A 17,413-nucleotide genomic window follows, 5' to 3' on the forward strand; every position below is an offset into this window, starting at 1 on the left:
TGTTTGGGGTGGGGGGGGGGGGGGGGGGGGACTACAGCCCAGCCCAACCCCCCTTAAATCCATCTCTGTTGATTGATTCTCAACATTTCATTATTTTTAGATGATCAAACTTCAAGGATAAAAATGTCCAAAATTTTGTTGAATGGTCACGTGATACTTGTAGAATTAGATCTCATACCGAATATTTTAACATGAATCTAGACTAGAAAGCAAAATCTAACTTCATAATGTTATATATATAGTTTGAGATTGTCTCTCCAATTATAATAAAAGGTTGAGGATTAACTCGTATCTTTTTAAAAGTTGAAGATCAATTTGTTACTGAGGCCATAATTTGAAGCCAAAAGTGTAAATTTCCCTTTACATATCTTTCCCGTGTCATCCGTATCAGTTTCATCTCTCCCTCCAAACTCACTCTCCAACAGAGGAAAATCGAGATTCGAGAGGGCGTTTAATTCTTTTTTCTAAACAAAAAGAATTATTAAGGAGAATAAAAATGCCAGCTGAAGTAGCAAAGGACGCTGCAGAGTCCCGGCTGTACGCCAACGGCGATCTGAATTCCAAAAACCCTAGCAATACTGCCGCCAAGAAATCGCGGGAAAACGAGCGGCGGAGAAGACGCCGGAAGCAGAAAAAGAACAATAAGGCATTACAGGCCTCAGCCGCCGGAGATGACAGCGACACGGCAGCAGAGGATGGAATCGCCGATGACAGCTCCAAAGAGAACTCCGATCCGCAGAAGGTATTACTCCAATTTCTTGACGTTAATTTTAGGGTCGTGAAATCGTTAAGCAATTACTTGAGTGGAATATGGACGTGGAATGTTATTTTCCAATTTTTGGTATAGATCTGCGTTTAGGGATTCACAGTTCATTCAACATAAAATATGCTTGTGTGCATTGGAATAAGCTATTATGTCATTTTCACATAGCTTAAATTTGGTGAAAATAAATGTAGTTAGTGTAACTATGGGTGGTTATTGAAGTTCAATTTTAGATTTCCTTGTTAACAAGTAGACAAAGCTGATTATTCTTAAGTCTACCTGTCGAGTTGTTTACTTGTTTTTTCCCCATATATTTTTGAGTCTTTGACACTTGAGCTGTTTATGGGTACTAGAACAAAAAAATGAATTATAGTGTTGAATTGAATATAGTTCAAGCTAATTTTGGTAGTATTGGAACATCTTGAATAGAAAACCACATGTTTTAGATAACTTATGTTAAGAGAAGTTCCAAGCTATACACTTCTTACTGACAGCATTAACTTCTTAAAAGTTTGAAGCAAATACACTGGTCTTATAAATGGTGTTGCCTTCAATAGATCTAAGGTCAATGTGGAGCATCTCTTAATACTGTTTTATCTCTGTGATACATTTTTTATGCTCAGATACCTTCATCTGATAATCAGAGTGAGAGATTTGTATCGTTTTCCTTCCCCTTTTTATGGTTTAAGGAGTTGTGCTAGAAAATGATAATCATATTGTAAGAGGCTAGAAAGATTGGTAGACCTTTGAATGGAAAGGGAGATTCATTGAGAAGCTGAAGGTTTCTTTTGTGATCTTCATTTTAATTTAGAAATTTTCGACCAAAGAATTATATATATGTTTGCGATAGATTCTGTATACACCTTCAGTGCAACTGATGCAACTGTTTCCAGTGTTCTGTAATTTAGTAGGAGTATTTAACCCATTATAGTTACAGGGGGATCAAATGCAAAAGTGATGATGATCTATGTTTTCTATTGTTTGTAATCAAGAAACAGAATCTTCTGTTGGTGAAAAATGGAAACTTGAGTTGCTAATCTTGGGTAATTTTATGCTGTTCTTAGTTCATTTGTGTTTTTTCCTTTTCTTTTTTTTTTTTAATTTAAACGAGCCTATCCATGTGGCTCGCAGTCCGACCAGAGCTCAAGCCAACTCCCCAAAGTGGGGTTCGGTGTCTCCGAACCTTGAGCCCACTCAACTTGGGCTTTTTTCGTACAGAGTCAAGGGCGGCCCAAGTCAACGAGCACGTTTGCCATCCCTGTATACACCCACTCTAACTCATTAAAAATATCTTATATACTCTCTCTCAACCTTTTAAAACGGGATTCTCTTTCTCCCTCTAAATATAACAACTCTTTCTTTCGCCACATATACAAACACAAATATATTAATATATAATCTATCTCTCTCTCTCAACTCCTGTTCAGGCCAATGACAACTCTAATCACCGTTAACTTCGATCACCACAAAATTAAAATTTGCATACAAGTGGCAGTGGACGGCGAAGGTTGGGTATCGTCGGAACTGAATAACAACTAAGATGAAAATCAAAATTTTCTAGCCGCGACTCCTGAATGAAATGGGCTGGTCGAGCTAGATCTTTTTGGCACTATCACGACTAAAATAGATGAAACCAATGGTGGCAGCGATCTAGAGATAACAAGAAAACCCGTTCAACCCGATACTCGTGGGGGCCCGCCCCGAATGGGTAAGGGAATACCCGTCTAAACGGATACGTGGGACGGGTATGGGAGGAGGGTCCTTGCCTTGAAACGGGTATGGGATGGGTACGAGAAACATAGTCCCTGCCCCATTTAATATTAATTTCAAAGATAAGTTTATATCAAACAAAAATAATTGATTTATCATCATTTTTAAAGAGAACATAAATTGTTTTTAACAAATTGGGGAAAAAGTAATAATATTTATTAACTAAGGACATAAAAAAAATAAAAGCAAAAAAAAATGAATAAAAAAATAAATGGGACGATAAATGGGACAAGAGACTTGCCCCGCCCCGCCCCGCCCCACCCCACCCCATCGAGACCTGCCCCGCTCCCGACACATTCCCAACTTAAACGGGTATGGGGCGAGAAACAATCCAGTGGGGCGGGTGGGGAAGGGTGCGCCGACCCATACCTGCCCCTTTGCCATCCCCAGACAATTCTCATCATCTATGTCCATCTCTCTTGTGGCATTAAATATGAAAGCAATTCAATAAAGTGACAATTTAAAAAAGTGATAAAACTCCAAAAAGTGATGGCACTAAAAAAAATGACAAATACTCAAAAAAGTGACAAACAAATCAAAACATTAGAATATGTTGGATGGTTGATTTTCTTTTGTGTTCTTTTTTTGTAATTATATTTTACTTCTATTAACTAATATATTAACTTGGAATCGGAAGACAAAAATTCAAAAAAGTGAGAAAAAGTGAGGAATGCTTAAAAAAAAGCTCATAATATTAAGTTGATTATGATTAAGTTTTAATTAAACTATGCTTCATTTGCAAATGGATATGACTTTAGGCAGGTGCCTAGACAAAGCAGCAGTTCTTGGTGACAGGGCACATGCGGTTCATTTTTTGTTCTCTGGTTGTGTACCTATTTTGACCCAGAAGTTGTTATAGAACTTGTGTTTGAATAAGATGAATGCTTGAATCAGCACACTTTTGTCGAGCACAGCCAATGGACGTGTACCTAATTTTTTATCACATGCGTGCTGTCCTTTGTTCAATTCTCAATGTTTGAAGTTTTTTCCTAGTAATAGTATAGTATTTGATTGATTATGTTGAATAATCAACATCACATGCGGTTCATTTTTTGTTCTCTGGTTGTGTACCTATTTTGACCCAGAAGTTGTTATAGAACTTGTGTTTGAATAAGATGAATGCTTGAGTCAGCACACTTTTGTCGAGCACAGCCAATGGACGTTTACCTAATTTTTTATCACATGCGTGCTGTCCTTTGTTCAATTCTCAATGTTTGAAGTTTTTTCCTAGTAATAGTATAGTATTTGATTGATTATGTTGAATAATCAACATTCATGGACCTATTGGTCAAGCCCTTTTGCCATGTTATGTAGATTCTTGCCTTTTCATGTACCTCATTTTGTTTATTTGATCTCTTCTCTTTCTCCCCTTTCATTCCATCCTTGATCCTTCACTTTGATAATTTCAAAACTTGAGTAAGAAAAAGAAAAACCTCAGAAAAGGCAACCCCCAAGTAGGATTCGAACCTACAACCAATCTGTTAACAGCTGACCGCTCGCTTTACCACTAAGCTACTGAAGAACAGTGGGAGATTAGATAGAGCTGCTTCAGAATAATTTTTGTTCCTATTCCCTTGGAGGTTTTCTTACGTGGAAGCGTATATTTGACAGGACAATTAAAGATTAAGTAAAGAAAGAGGGCCAAAGAAGAGAAGAATGGAGTGCATCTTTATTCATAAAATCTGGTCGTGAAGTACAACTAAGAAGCTAAAAGGAAACAAATTTCTTATATACTTTAATTGTATCAAAATATCAAAACTAACTTGATCTAATCTGACTAAATATACTTTAAATCAACTCTATTTTAAAATTCTAATTAAAATCTATCTCTATCTTTATTCTTATCTTGATCTCCATCATTTTTATTAAGGTTAGGCTCTTTAGAAGACAAAAAATATCAAGACCTAAGAGGGGATACTTTTGTTTTTTCTTGTTTTTGAAGAATAATACTAAAAAGTTGCTCTGATGACATTATTGCATGATTCATGTTCTGTATTCAGATATTCGTTGTCCTTCTCAGTATCTTTTAGTAAGTCAATAAGCTAGTTAAGCTTCAATCAGTGGACTTTCTTCTATCCCATTTACATTATCTCACTTCTTCCTGCCCAACTTATTGAGTTTTGCTTCGTTTTTTTCTATGCAACTAATCCTGCTGTGTGTTGATATGCAGGCTTACATTGAAAAGGAGGATAGCAAGAAGCTGAAACAAAAGCAACGTGAAAAGATGCAGCCGAAAATGGGAAAAATGGATATTGACTATCAGGTTTTCTTAGTTCTGAATTTCGAAAATATATGGCCCTGCAATCTCTCTCTGTGGTAACTTGTATTTGTCTAAAGAGTCTAAACCGGTATCAGTGTGGGGGTGTGTGTGTGTGGAATTCATGAGTCACTTATTTCTTTTCTTTTTCTCTTTGTATTTTTTTGACACTTCACTTCTCATTATCTTTTACAGGTCCTCCATGATGCCTTCTTCAAGCATCAGACTAAACCGAAACTGACGGCACATGGTGATTTGTATTATGAAGGGAAGGAATTTGAGGTATTTAGTTCACCGGAAATGTTTGTCTGCAACATTGAGTTTGTTCTTTAATGTATGTTTTGGATTAAGCCAACAAATGTGTGCTCAGAACTCGCTGATAGGAAAGGAGAGACAAATCAATTTCTTTCGTATCAAGAGTTTCAAAAATACTGGGACATCATATGATGATAATGTTTTTTAGGATATGTGATTGTTAATTTATCACTTTTACCTTTTACAATCCTTCAATTAGTAAAATATTATATCATATTTTTTTTTTTCTGAGTTCTACATCTTGCTTTGTCGTGCAATGCTTAGTCTGTTTTCAATCCTTCAGATTGTTGTTTCAACTTTGTTTTGACACACTCAAGGTTCTGAATATTGGCTGTCTAGTTGATTAGATTTGAAGCTATGGTTTGGTTTGCCTGAGAAAATTTAAAAAATGGGTCCTCAAATTGCTAAACTACATGTTATTTATTCTGCTTGTTTGAATTACGCAGGTAAAACTTCGAGAAATGAAGCCAGGAATGTTGTCGCAGGAACTAAAAGAGGCTCTTGGCATGCCCGATGGTGCTCCTCCTCCTTGGCTGATCAATATGCAGGTTGGAGAAGATACCTCATTTTATATCTTCAGCTTTGTTGATCAGTATATCTCTTGAAAATCTACCCCCATTTTCCTTGGGAAAGAGATGAGTTTAATTGCTGTTTTTTTTATATTCCTTCATTTCAGAGATATGGTCCTCCACCTTCTTACCCAAGTCTGAAAATTCCGGGGCTTAATGCTCCTATTCCTCCTGGAGCTAAATTTGGCTATGGGCACGGAGACTGGGGCAAACCACCTGTTGATGAAGTAGGTTTACCTTTGTTCCCTTGTTATTCATTTGCACTTTTACCCTTCTTTGTTTATTTTTCTTACTCTTTATTTTTCGCTTCCACTAGTATGGACGGCCCTTGTATGGAGATGTTTTTGGCGTTTTGCAACAAGACCAGCCCAATTATGAGGTGAAAACCAGAATATGATTTTATGAAGAATTTCCTAAATGTTTTTATGCTTTCTGATTCTGGTTCATGTGTCTGCTGTTGTGCTTAATATTTAACTTATCCAACTTCATCATATCGAGCCTGATTTTCAGGAGGAACCTGTTGATAAGACTAAGCATTGGGGTGATTTGGAGGAGGAGGAAGAAGAAGAAGAGGAGGATGAGGAAGAGGAAGAACAGATCGAGGAAGAGGAACTAGAAGATGGCATTCAATCCGTCGATAGCCTTTCAAGGTATAGTATTTGCCTATGCCTGTGTTCAATGTTTCTTCTTCACATCGATGTTGAACTTCTAGTATTGATGAATGTGGGACTAGCATGAAAATGGAATGCCCAGTATAACCCTAGGTGGTGAACGGTCCTTGTGCTTCTCATAACAATGTTTGATATGGATAACAAACGTCAAATTCGCATCAAAGAAAGGCTGGTTGGTTGTATCAATTGATTGGAATACTTAAATTGAAAGATGATTTCATTACTGGCACTGGTCCATTTTCAAGTTTTTACACGTTCCTTTGTTTGTGCCTGTGTATATATATTTAGGCCCCGTTTGTTTCCCATTCTTTGGCCACAAAAATAAAAAATATGACCGTTATCCGTCATATCAATCCACCATATTTGACTTTCTCTCTCTTACGTGGGTCCCGTAACGGATATATTTTTCATTCTCATTCTTATAAGAATGGGAATCAAACGGGGGCTTAATGTTTGTTCATATCCTATTTGGGTTGATTCTGAGTCTCTGATTTGTTTTTTCTTTTTGAATGGGTTTCAGCACTCCTACTGGGGTTGAAACCCCTGATGTTATTGACCTTCGGAAGCAACAGAGGAAGGAACCTGAGAAGCCTCTCTATCAAGTGAGTACAACTTTTGACTGCTGTCATCTTCCCAATCAATTCCTGTTCTTTGAAGGTCCTGGAGGAAAAAGAAGAGAAGATAGCACCGGGAACGTTGCTGGGCACAAGTCACACGTATGTTTTCTGCTTATTTGGACAAATATGGATCTGCTTTTACAGTTCAGTTTTAAATTGTGAATTAAATTCCCACTACTACTCGTACAGGTATTTGATCAACACTGGCACACAGGACAAGACCGGTGCTAAAAGGGTAAAGGAATTTGATTTTCTCATTCTTTCCTTTTCCTTTTCCCTTTACTTTTACTTACAAAAAGTAGAGTTCTGCTTTATTAATTGGTTGCTAGCTATGAATTGCTTATCAGTGATATTGGGAAACTATGTTGGTAGGCTTTCTTAATTCTAGTTGACTGCTTTCATAATTCCGCCTGACAAGTTTTCTGTTGGAGAAACTATTTTAATATTTTTGGACAAAATGCATGCACAGATATTGGAGTTGCGAGTTACCGGCTGATTAATAATTTCGACCTATGAAATTCAAAATTATTAGATCTGCAGTTTCTAAATCACTTTTTGTTTCGTGTATTGGGTTTCATGAATCATTAGTCTCTGGCAAGTTATAAAAAACTGAATAGATGTTCTGTTGCAGATTAAGCTTCCGTTTGGATACCAATTTATAAATAATTTATAAATTTAGTCGAAGTTAAATATTAATTTCAACCACACAATTGATGACAACTAATTAGGGAAAAAACCGAAGAATTCACATAGTACTTTTGATTGAAAAATCAATCAGATTGATTTGGGCTGGCACTTTTCATTCTTCAATTAATTCGAACAGGTAGGGGTTTCTTTATTTTTGCTTTCCACACATTTCGTGAGAACCACTAATATTCGTACTATTATTCCTCTTTATAACCCATTTATAAATTTGCCAAATGGAGACGAATACAATAGACTTGATGATCTCTCTCTTACTGTGTTCATCTTAGGTTGATTTGCTTAGGGGTCAGAAATCAGACAGAGTTGATGTCACACTAGCACCAGAAGAGTTGGAACTGATGGACAATGTTTTGCCTGCCAAGTAAGTCGAGGGCCTTTTTTGGTAATCATATCATTGATCGACAGAATCATCACCATGTTATGTATTCCCCAGGTACGAGGAAGCCCGAGAAGAAGAAAAGTTGCGAACTCAGAAGGAAGATTTCAGTGACATGGTTGCTGAGGTACGTGCACGTTGCAATTGTTCATTTTCCAGTGACTCGTTTCTAACCCCACCTCACACCACCCCAAGGGAAAACTTACTAACATAATCAAATTGAACAGAATGAGAAGAAAAGGAAAAGAAAGATGCAGGAAAAAGAGGGCAAATCTAAGAAGAAGGATTTCAAGTTTTGAGTTGTCTCTTGCAACTTCTGAAGATGGTAAGCCAAGGGCTTTTAAGTTGTGGTAATGCTTATTGTTCTGCAATCTGTACGGTTGTTGCTTTACTGCACTGTGATAAATCGTGTATGTTGTGGTGGTGGTACCTTTGATTAGTCTACTGTAATCACTTCCCCTTCATGGCTTGATAACCTTTGCACTCCTGTGCTTTTGACTACAAGGATACTGTATAAACTATAATATGATCGGGTATTGCACTTCAGTTAGTAGTGAGTTCGGTTCTATCAGGATTTTCTCGTGTATTATACTCATTCCTAGCTTACTTGAGCATGGAATGGCCTCCGCTGATCAACCCCAGCGTTGCCTTAGGTGGGTATTCTTTTGTACGTCAGTATTCATATACTACATTATTGGTGAACAAAACGATATCTCAATATCATAATGGGATCTAGTTTCGGTGATAAAATAATGTCCTCATTGATAACTCAAGAAATTTGATGATGAAAAATCAACAATTCAACAGGAAGGATAAAAAATGGTATTTGAAATGTCATTACGGTATACAAATAGAACAGAGAATGTCTAGAAAACTTCATCTGATGATTGATGACATCTAACTTATTTCTCTGCGTGCTGATGCAACACATTGCTGATAAATCGAGAATGCCATAATCTATGATGTGCTAAGGCTCGAAACACTTGTCTTCAACTTGCTGCTTCACAATTCTTTCTTTGTAATGAATTTCACGAGATCAAATTTCTTCGGCATTTAAGTAATCTCATCTAGCGGACCATCGATTTAGACCGATGTTTCTCAAGCATTGATGGAGCTGTTTTACTTCCGACTGGGGTCTTCTTAGATGCGGGAGTCGCACCAGAAGCAGCTGTTCTTTCAGCAATTCTCTTCTGCCGTTGAATCAGTAATTCCTCCATTCTCTTCCGCGCATCTTCTTCCTGCAAAAGAAATGCCTGTATATTATTGAGAACGGGAAAAATGAAGACAGAATGGACGTAAATAACAGAAGATATTCATACCTTCTCTAACTTGCTCTTATGACCCATCAACCTACTTGCAGAAGACGTCATCTTATTCTTTGATAAGGTATCAGGCTTTCTCGCAGAGGATCCCGCCATAACTTTAGATTTCACGTCCCTGTCCCTTCCTAGATTCTTCGTAGTTGGACCCGCGGCTTTCTTACTACTGGCGGTTTTACCATTGACAAGAGGGTATTCTTCTACATGACCATTTTCTTTAACTAGAGAAGATCTTCTATCAGCCTCCGTAAAAGAAATTTCCGCTTCACAATCCATTTCCGGTGTCCAGGTTTCTGCCACGGATTCACGTGACTCCCTCACAAGCACCATGCAGAGTTCATCGGGCTCGGCCTGCTTGGGTATTTCCTGTGAAACATTTGAATTTTTATTTTCAGTCTGTGTAGCTATATTTACGTCCTCGACCATGCTTATATCAGTTCTCCAGGAAGAATCATACTGATCATATACTGCTGGCCTAGACTCAATGATAATGGAATCGTCGACCAAAGCAGTTTTTTGGGTTGATTCTTTGCGAACAAAGTTCCCCTCGTGGGACATTTTGCCAAGATTGTCGAATTCTATTTGCTCTGAATCTCCAAAAGATTTAACAAACCAATCTTCCGCCTTTCGATTTCTGATAGTGGATGATTCTGCAGCAAAATCAGATGTGGTCCTGAGCGGACTTGGCCTTGATTCTTCTGATCTATGCAAATACAATGCATTCTCATCTTCAGAAACAGTTCTCTTCACCATTGGGTGGGTATTTTCACCATTTATAAAATCTTCCACGTCATCTCTTCCATCATTCTCTCCATTTCTCTGAGTCACAAGAATAGCGTCGTCAGTGATCAAAGGTTGTTTCTTAATTTTCTGCGACTCGAAATGTAGAGCATCCAGAGAATCCATAATGTGATCATACTGCGAGGCATTAGGAGTTGACTCCTCATGTCTCATGAGAAGATTCTGAAAGGCGTCCCAGCTGCCATTTATTTCCACTCTATCGGAAATACTTGATTCAATGCCATTCTTAAAATCTTGCTCGGCATCATTAATAGATCCATTTTGAGAATGGGATCCTCGATGTCCTCTATTTTTATGAGTTTTTAAGTGAGAATGTTTCTCCAATGATGCAATTGCATTGTCCACCCCCTCTCTGATGGAAGCTTCATCAAGAGCTGAAGAATCATCAGAGACTCCATCCTCTTCTTCATTGTGCCTCCCAGAAGTCATGTAGTTTATGTTACGAATTACAACAGTTTTTGAGGACTTCTGCTTGTGCTTTTTAACATACAGTTGCCCCTTTGAAGAATGCTTCTTGCCATGCTTTTTACTTTCATCTGAATCTGTCCCGGAATAAGAGTCAATAGATTCATTTTGTTCATCCTCTTCAGATGTTTCTGCTCCATTCGCATCTAAAGGTTTCTCCTTTCTCCGAGATGACTTTTGATTTTGATGACCGTTAGACGGTTGAACAATGCCATTAGGAGAACCGTTCGCATTTTGAGGCCATACCATATGCCCGGGATAATAAGGGAGCATGGGATGCATACCCGGGAAAGGATATCCTTGGTATTGTTGAGGAGGGTTTTGAAAGTTGTATGCATACGAAGGTATCCCCTCCGTCCATGGCACCTGTAACTGGACTTTAGCTGATGTTGATGACGTCTGATCGGAAGCAGGCTTTCTTTCTGCCGGAAATACTTAAAGATTAAAATATGCCAACTTTCTACTGGAGATATAGGCTATAAGATAGAGATTTGATGATAAACAAATGTTCTATAATGCAAGTTAAACATATGTTTCTAATTATCCCTTAACGATCTCATGTTATTGTTTCTGTTGAATACAAGATTTAAATGGTATATATGTCGCCAGATATAATCGTTTGAAATTTTTAGATTAAGTGATTCAACATAATATGAAGTTCAGGTCTCGTCTCCACTGCCACCCATTTAATGAAATTTTGGACGTTTTGATGAGATAAGTCAATCCAAAGTACATGTGACAGGCTTGTTGAAGACAAGATTTAAAATAATATACATGTTGTCCTCTTTTAACAGTTTAAACTTTTAGATAAAATGGTTCAACAATATCCATGAACAATTGGAAAAACTTTAATTCCTTTTCTACCTTGGAAAAAGATTCGTCCGTGTATTTATGGCATTCTCAAGAACCACAAGGTTAAAGGCTAGAATGTTAGAGTCGACTAACAGAATGCAATTAAGACTAAAAAAAGAATAAATTGATCTAGAGCATTTATCATAGATGAGAACTTCAGGCAAGGAAAGGAGAGTAGCATTTATTAGCAAATTAACAAGATGAACTTCAGACGAGGAAAAGGGTGTGCCGTCCAATTAAAGTGATGGTCAAGACAGAAAAATTAGGAAAACGTGCAAAGTAGATAATTAATTGGGTGAATTTAAGGAAAATGTACCTTTGCTACCATCAGAATTTGACGTAGAAGATTCCAAAGAGCCATTCGACCCAAACGGACCCTCAAAATTCCCACTACTGAGATTATTTTCACTGGCAACCATAATTCCAGACGTCATCATATGCGACAGATCAGGAATGGAGCATGCTTGAACTGCTGCTAATTCATCCATCCATTGGTTGTCCGAATGCTTTTGCTTGTAAAGCTCCTTGAAATCGATGCATGCCACTCTTCATAACAAATTTTCGTCTAAGTATACCACTTGCATCTTACATAAAAAAGAGATGCAAAATTAAATGGCAAACAAATATAGGGCCAAACTTTTAGGATTGCCAATCACCTTGGCGGATTGTTTAGTCTACAACACATTTTTTGATGCTAAAGATCCTCAAAAGAGGAAATAGCAAAGCATACTTATGTTGTTGCACAAATTGCTGGCTTGTCATTACTGTTAAAACTAATATCAATATTCTCGATTCCAGTGAGAAACAGAGAGAATTTAGAAACTCGTGATCTCAAGGAACTCAAGTTTTTATTTCTGAATTTTTTGATGCCCTCACAATGAAGGAGGAGAGTTCCTTTTATAGGAGAAGAATCTCGTACAATCACATGAACTAATACAATAATTAGATGATTCGACAAACAACTTTTAGAACATACATGACTCGAGTATAATTATCACACTAGTAAACACCCATCTTTTGACTGGATAGACCCATTTTTTATAAAGTGGAATCTACTTTAATAAAGCAAATAGTGTGTTATCAATTATTTTGCAATACAACAAACAATACATACAAAATGACAAGATACTTTTAACTTGAGACAATCATGCTAAAATATCAATCCATTGTTATTAGGCAAAATGGGATCCATCTTGGTGGGATTGGCTTTCACCCAAAATATCCATTTTTAAATCTTTTTTATTTTAATCCACAACAAATTCAAGAAAAATTTACAAAAGAACTTTTGTGATTTCTATGGTATCTTTTTGAGATACATCAAATTGCAATATATTTTAATGTTGATATCATGGTTTCATGGCTTTCAGAAAGAACTTCACAACTTTGGAAGAATTACCCAGGATTTATTTCTCACTCAAACGATGAAGTAAGATTCTTTGATTCGTTTTATCCTCTCTCACATTGGAGAGAAAAATTTCGAAATTTTTATATAAAATTCAAAGATCTTAGAACTCCGTTTGTTAATGTTCATGTAATACTAGTTTTCCAAAGACAGGGTTATTTTACCGAATCAGGACATTATGAACATCTCTCTCACGTTCGAGAAGATGCGATCCAACCATTCAATCTCCACAAAGAATGCAAAAGATACCCTTAAGAATTCAGAACATTACAGAGAAAGATAACAGAAATTAATCAAACATCCCTCCATAAATTTAGCCTAAGATTGAAGATGATGCTTCATAGGAAACTCTTCCAATAGACTATGCACAAAGGATTCAATAGGACATTCAAGCTCATGTGGAAGGATTAAGCCAAATCCACAATTGGTATCCAATCATTCCCCTCGAAGACTATCATTTTGACAATTGTTCGAATCAATTATATTTGGAAAGACCAACACAGAGCTTGGGACACACAACTAAGTACTCAGAAAATGCTCCCAAAGGACACCAACTCAAAGAAAAACTTTGAAAAATTTTAAATAAAAATGTTCGTTGTACTACTCTTCACACGGGATGTGAAAACCCACATCTCACGAGAAAAGGAGGAAAACAAAATATATTACAAGATGGAACAAGCTCAAGCCAGCAAGCCAGCCTGAACCCACAATGTCCCAATTTTAAGATTTTCAAGATCCATGGTCTCACACATTTGACCTTTTTGATCCCAAGAATCTTGAAAAACTTGAGCCACAACTTGAAGAAGAAAAAGAAAAGGAAAGAAAAGAAAATATGCCTTGGTGGAAAACATTAAGACTACTACAAATTCTGATGATTCGGATGAATTGGCCATGGCAGCAAATTTGGGCACCCCTTGATTCACAAAGATCATCTCAAGTTAAAAGTATTTTGTCATTTAGTATATGTTGTCTATTGTCTTACAAAATAATTGATAAAACACAATTTGCTTTATTAAAGTAGATTCCACTTTATCGAAAGTGGGCCTGTCTAGTCAAAAGATGTATGTCCACTAGTGTGATAATTGTACTCGAGTCCTGTATGTTTTAAAAGTTGTTTGTCCAGTTGTCTAATTATTGTACTAGTCCATGTGATTGTAGGGGATTCTTCTTCTATAAAAGGAACTCTCCTCCATTGTGAGGGCATCAAAAAATTCAGAAATAAAAACTTGAGTTCCTTAAGATTATGAGTTTCTAAATTCTCTTTGTTTTCGTTGGAATCTAGAATACCAATATTAGTTTTAACAATCATGATAAGCCAGCATTTTGAGCGGTAACAAAAGTATGCTTTGCTATTGCCTTTCTTAAGGATCCTTAGCATCAGAAATTGTGCTGTATACTAAACGATCCGCTATGGTAATTTGCAATCCTTAAAGTCAGGCTCTGTATTTGTATGCCTCAGATCTGACTGTTTGTTGTGGGCTAGAATACCTTATTTGCATCTCTCTAGTTTGAACTTAGATTTTAGTAATGAAGCTGTCCAGCATTTGTTCAATTGCTAAATTCAGTCAGATATAGAAGAAATTTTTTAGACAAATTCTTTCTTCTGAAGTACGATATTTAGTTTATTTGACTTAAAGGATTGCATGATATGGATAAAAAATTAAAACAAGTCGTACCTTAATCGTGAGGCTCCAAATGTGTCAGCAAAGCTTATGAGATCATCAATGGTGTCAATTTCAAATCCTGCCACGACAGCACGGGCATAAGCCATGGCTTGCTCTTTCTGTAGTAATGCTTTTCGAGTATCCATAAGGCGTTGCAGACAAAACCTTCTCAAAACAAACAACATAATGAATCAACTATCTGAGGAATGAAATAAAGATAGCATTCATGATGTTAGAAGTGCAATATCAGTTACTTGGAATTTTCTTCCACTGCAGCCCCATCAACTCCATCTTGGTCGGTTAACTAAAAGAACCATCAAAATGGAAATTTGAGTTAGGCAAAGATTTTAACAAAGAAATTATTAGCCTTCAACTGTTAAAATAAAATACCCTCGAGGAATCCCTTGACTTCTTCGTGATCCCATCAGCAGTTGACAAGTTTCCTAATAACACAAGTAGCCAAGTGAATAAAGAAACATAGCATTCAAAAGACAACATTATGCTGATTCATTACAAATCAGACTTCTATAAGACTTGATCCTGTGATCTGCCAAAAACCATTATATTTCTACCACATGCAACATCGCTGAGAATGTGTATGTATACCTAAAATTTTCTTGAGTTATAATATGATTTTGTACAGCATTTTACACTATTACTGTGATTCTTCTCTCCATTCATGGATGTGTGCGTGCGATACGTTAAATTCTCTTAAGATGATATTCAAATCATACCTTCCTCGATATGTCCTGCTACATGAGCGTTGGAAATTTCATTAGATTGAATTGAACTCTCTATCTGTGAAATTTCTCGTTCTACTCTTATCATACTCTCAAGAATTTCAGGAGTACTCACAAATCGCACGAATCTGCCATTGATGGACAAAAAATGTGTAAGTAAATTATCTCTTATATCAGCCAGATATTCAAATCTCAGTAATGACTAATCCTTCTCCTGGATTGTAGCCTGGTCTAAATCCTATCTACAAGATCTCAACCTTTACATTCTTTTCTCTCTTTACAATAATAAAATCCGAGTAAAATCACTACTACTACCCAGAGAAAAGGATCTTTCTTTCACTATCCAGTGAAGTGGGAAAAGATCAGAATGAAAACCAAATTAATTTCACAACTTCGGTAACAACAATGATAAAGCAATTATGTAAAGACTTGAATATCGTAGCCCAAAAAGTTCAAATAATCAATTCGGAGTCGTAATTTAAGTAATCTCGACTGAGCGATTATCTTGTTAATGACGCGCTAATGGTCCACCATTTAAGATGGAACCCCAAACTCTATATGAATAACATATTAAATCAAGATTTAGACTCAATACATGATTTTGTTATGTTACCTTTGAAACGTGGCTTTGGTGAACCATGGAGCATTAGTCGGTGGACGTAGAGTCATTGAATACCCACCTTTTGGAATCTGATCTTTAGCGTATTTCAAGTGAGAAATGAATGGTTCCACTAGCCCAGAAGCTAATTTCTCATTTTTCTTCCCAGAAAACACCACAAGATCGCATCTTTTCCAATTCCAATCAAAACCCATAAGCAAGAATCAAAAACATTATCAGTATCTAAACCCCATTCATATATTCAAGAATTAGACATAATTATACATAAACATTCAAAAAAATGTACCTTGTTCTCGTTGGGGTGAGTTGGAACAGAGCATAATCAAGAATGGCCTTGGACTCCATATTCAGGAACAGGAATAGAGATGGACGGAAAAGATTTCAAACTATATTGGCGTGTAATTGTTTGAACGTGACATTAACAAAACTTTTGTTTTACTTAACTGGACCTGAGAAAGAGCCAGCAAGAACTGATAGAGCATTGCACATGGGGACTGTGTGCATCTGTGAGTGGTGTGTGAGAGAGAGAGAGAACATTTTGTTGACTCCTTGTTGATTTGTGATAATATGGTCTAGGCTCCCCTTATCCACCCTACCCAACTCCAACCCCTTGATCTCAAGTTGATTGATAATCTTTAACAACGAAAAAGTTAGTTCTCGTTGATGAGAAGCGTTCCTCCTACACTTGAATTTGATTAATATTTTTAACAAATAATCGTAACTTTTAATTTAATTCGATTCAATAGTTAGTATTTCATGGATCTCAAATGATTATAACTAATACTCCCATGATTTTAGTGAAATACATGCTGATCATTGGATCCGCTTAAATTAAAAGTCACAATTATTTATCAAAAATTCTTGTCAAATTCATGTGTATGAGGAACGCTCCCCCAAGTTGACAACATTACATGTCCAGTTTTACGAAATAAATTTTTCTTTTATTATTTTAACATAAACTTACATTTTAGAATCTAATGTTTCCACATGGGTACACGATGATTTAATTGAAACTTTGATGAGTTTCGTCTCATTAATATTGTAATTTGTGGATAAGGATTGGCGATCACTTGCTTCTTTTTAGAACTTGGAGATCAATTTGTTGCTTGGATGAGGATGTTGTAATTTTCCTATGCACTTGTAACAAATATAACTTCCAATAAGATCCACTAAATAAGTATTTGACATTGTGTAACTACAATGAAATCTTGATTATCAATCAATTACTTGAACATTAGCTTTAGGACCAAAGGTAAATTTACGTGCCATCATCAAGCTTACAATGAACTAATAATTAATTACTAATTACACAACTTAAATGGTGGACTTGCTCACTTTGATGTAGTTTACTAATTATGAAAGATAAATGCATTTGATTTTTTAATGTTATAAAAAATCGGATCAGACTAGCCGATTCAATCGAGAAATCACGAACTAACCTCAAAACCAGTCCTGTCATCATATACTAATTGGATAATTAAAAACATGATGACTTAATTGAAATTTTG

The 17,413-nt window shown here is 36.4% G+C and overlaps 2 protein-coding genes across 3 annotated transcripts; one reads left to right on the top strand and one right to left on the bottom strand.

Annotated features, from left to right (window-relative positions):
• The first annotated feature begins 382 nt into the window (after positions 1–382).
• Positions 383–8,611, top strand: LOC111368322 (splicing factor 3B subunit 2-like). Its single transcript, XM_022989552.1, has 16 exons — positions 383–841; positions 1,387–1,408; positions 1,756–1,806; positions 4,534–4,562; positions 4,704–4,796; positions 4,986–5,072; positions 5,552–5,653; positions 5,782–5,901; positions 5,991–6,053; positions 6,185–6,324; positions 6,866–6,947; positions 7,003–7,061; positions 7,152–7,197; positions 7,937–8,028; positions 8,101–8,170; positions 8,271–8,611. Exons 1-16 carry the CDS (start codon positions 497–499, stop codon positions 8,340–8,342), a joined length of 1,473 nt encoding a protein of 490 aa, XP_022845320.1. The 5' UTR covers positions 383–496; the 3' UTR covers positions 8,343–8,611.
• Positions 8,612–8,788: 177 nt separating this feature from the next.
• LOC111368744 (COP1-interacting protein 7-like) lies at positions 8,789–16,463 on the bottom strand. 2 transcript variants are annotated; one of them, XM_022990162.1, is made up of 9 exons: positions 16,192–16,463; positions 15,900–16,073; positions 15,281–15,414; positions 14,937–14,989; positions 14,801–14,850; positions 14,559–14,711; positions 11,797–12,026; positions 9,363–11,050; positions 8,789–9,296 (listed from the first exon to the last, which is right to left on the bottom strand). In XM_022990162.1, the coding sequence occupies exons 1-9, from the start codon at positions 16,248–16,250 to the stop codon at positions 9,111–9,113; spliced, it is 2,727 nt and encodes a 908-aa protein (XP_022845930.1). In that variant the 5' UTR covers positions 16,251–16,463; the 3' UTR covers positions 8,789–9,110. The 2 variants fall into 2 exon arrangements, with proteins under 2 accessions (XP_022845930.1, XP_022845931.1); XM_022990163.1 differs by having other exon boundaries at positions 8,789–9,281; positions 16,192–16,462.
• Positions 16,464–17,413: the final 950 nt, after the last annotated feature.

The sequence above is a fragment of the Olea europaea genome, chromosome 19, assembly GCF_002742605.1.
Source record: "Olea europaea var. sylvestris chromosome 19, O_europaea_v1, whole genome shotgun sequence".
Lineage (NCBI taxonomy): Eukaryota > Viridiplantae > Streptophyta > Magnoliopsida > Lamiales > Oleaceae > Olea > Olea europaea.

Excerpts from the sequence above, each read along its gene's own strand:
- LOC111368322 (XM_022989552.1), top strand. The coding sequence starts at position 497 with ATGCCAGCTGAAGTAGCAAAGGACGCTGCAGAGTCCCGGCTGTACGCC. Across the intron at positions 4,797-4,985 it reads AAATGGATATTGACTATCAG|GTCCTCCATGATGCCTTCTT; the intron begins GTTTTCTTAGTT and ends TATCTTTTACAG. Across the intron at positions 5,073-5,551 it reads ATGAAGGGAAGGAATTTGAG|GTAAAACTTCGAGAAATGAA; the intron begins GTATTTAGTTCA and ends TGAATTACGCAG.
- LOC111368744 (XM_022990162.1), bottom strand. The coding sequence starts at position 16,250 with ATGGAGTCCAAGGCCATTCTTGATTATGCTCTGTTCCAACTCACCCCA. Across the intron at positions 16,074-16,191 it reads CTCACCCCAACGAGAACAAG|ATGCGATCTTGTGGTGTTTT; the intron begins GTACATTTTTTT and ends GAATTGGAAAAG. Across the intron at positions 9,297-9,362 it reads ATAAGAGCAAGTTAGAGAAG|GCATTTCTTTTGCAGGAAGA; the intron begins GTATGAATATCT and ends AATAATATACAG.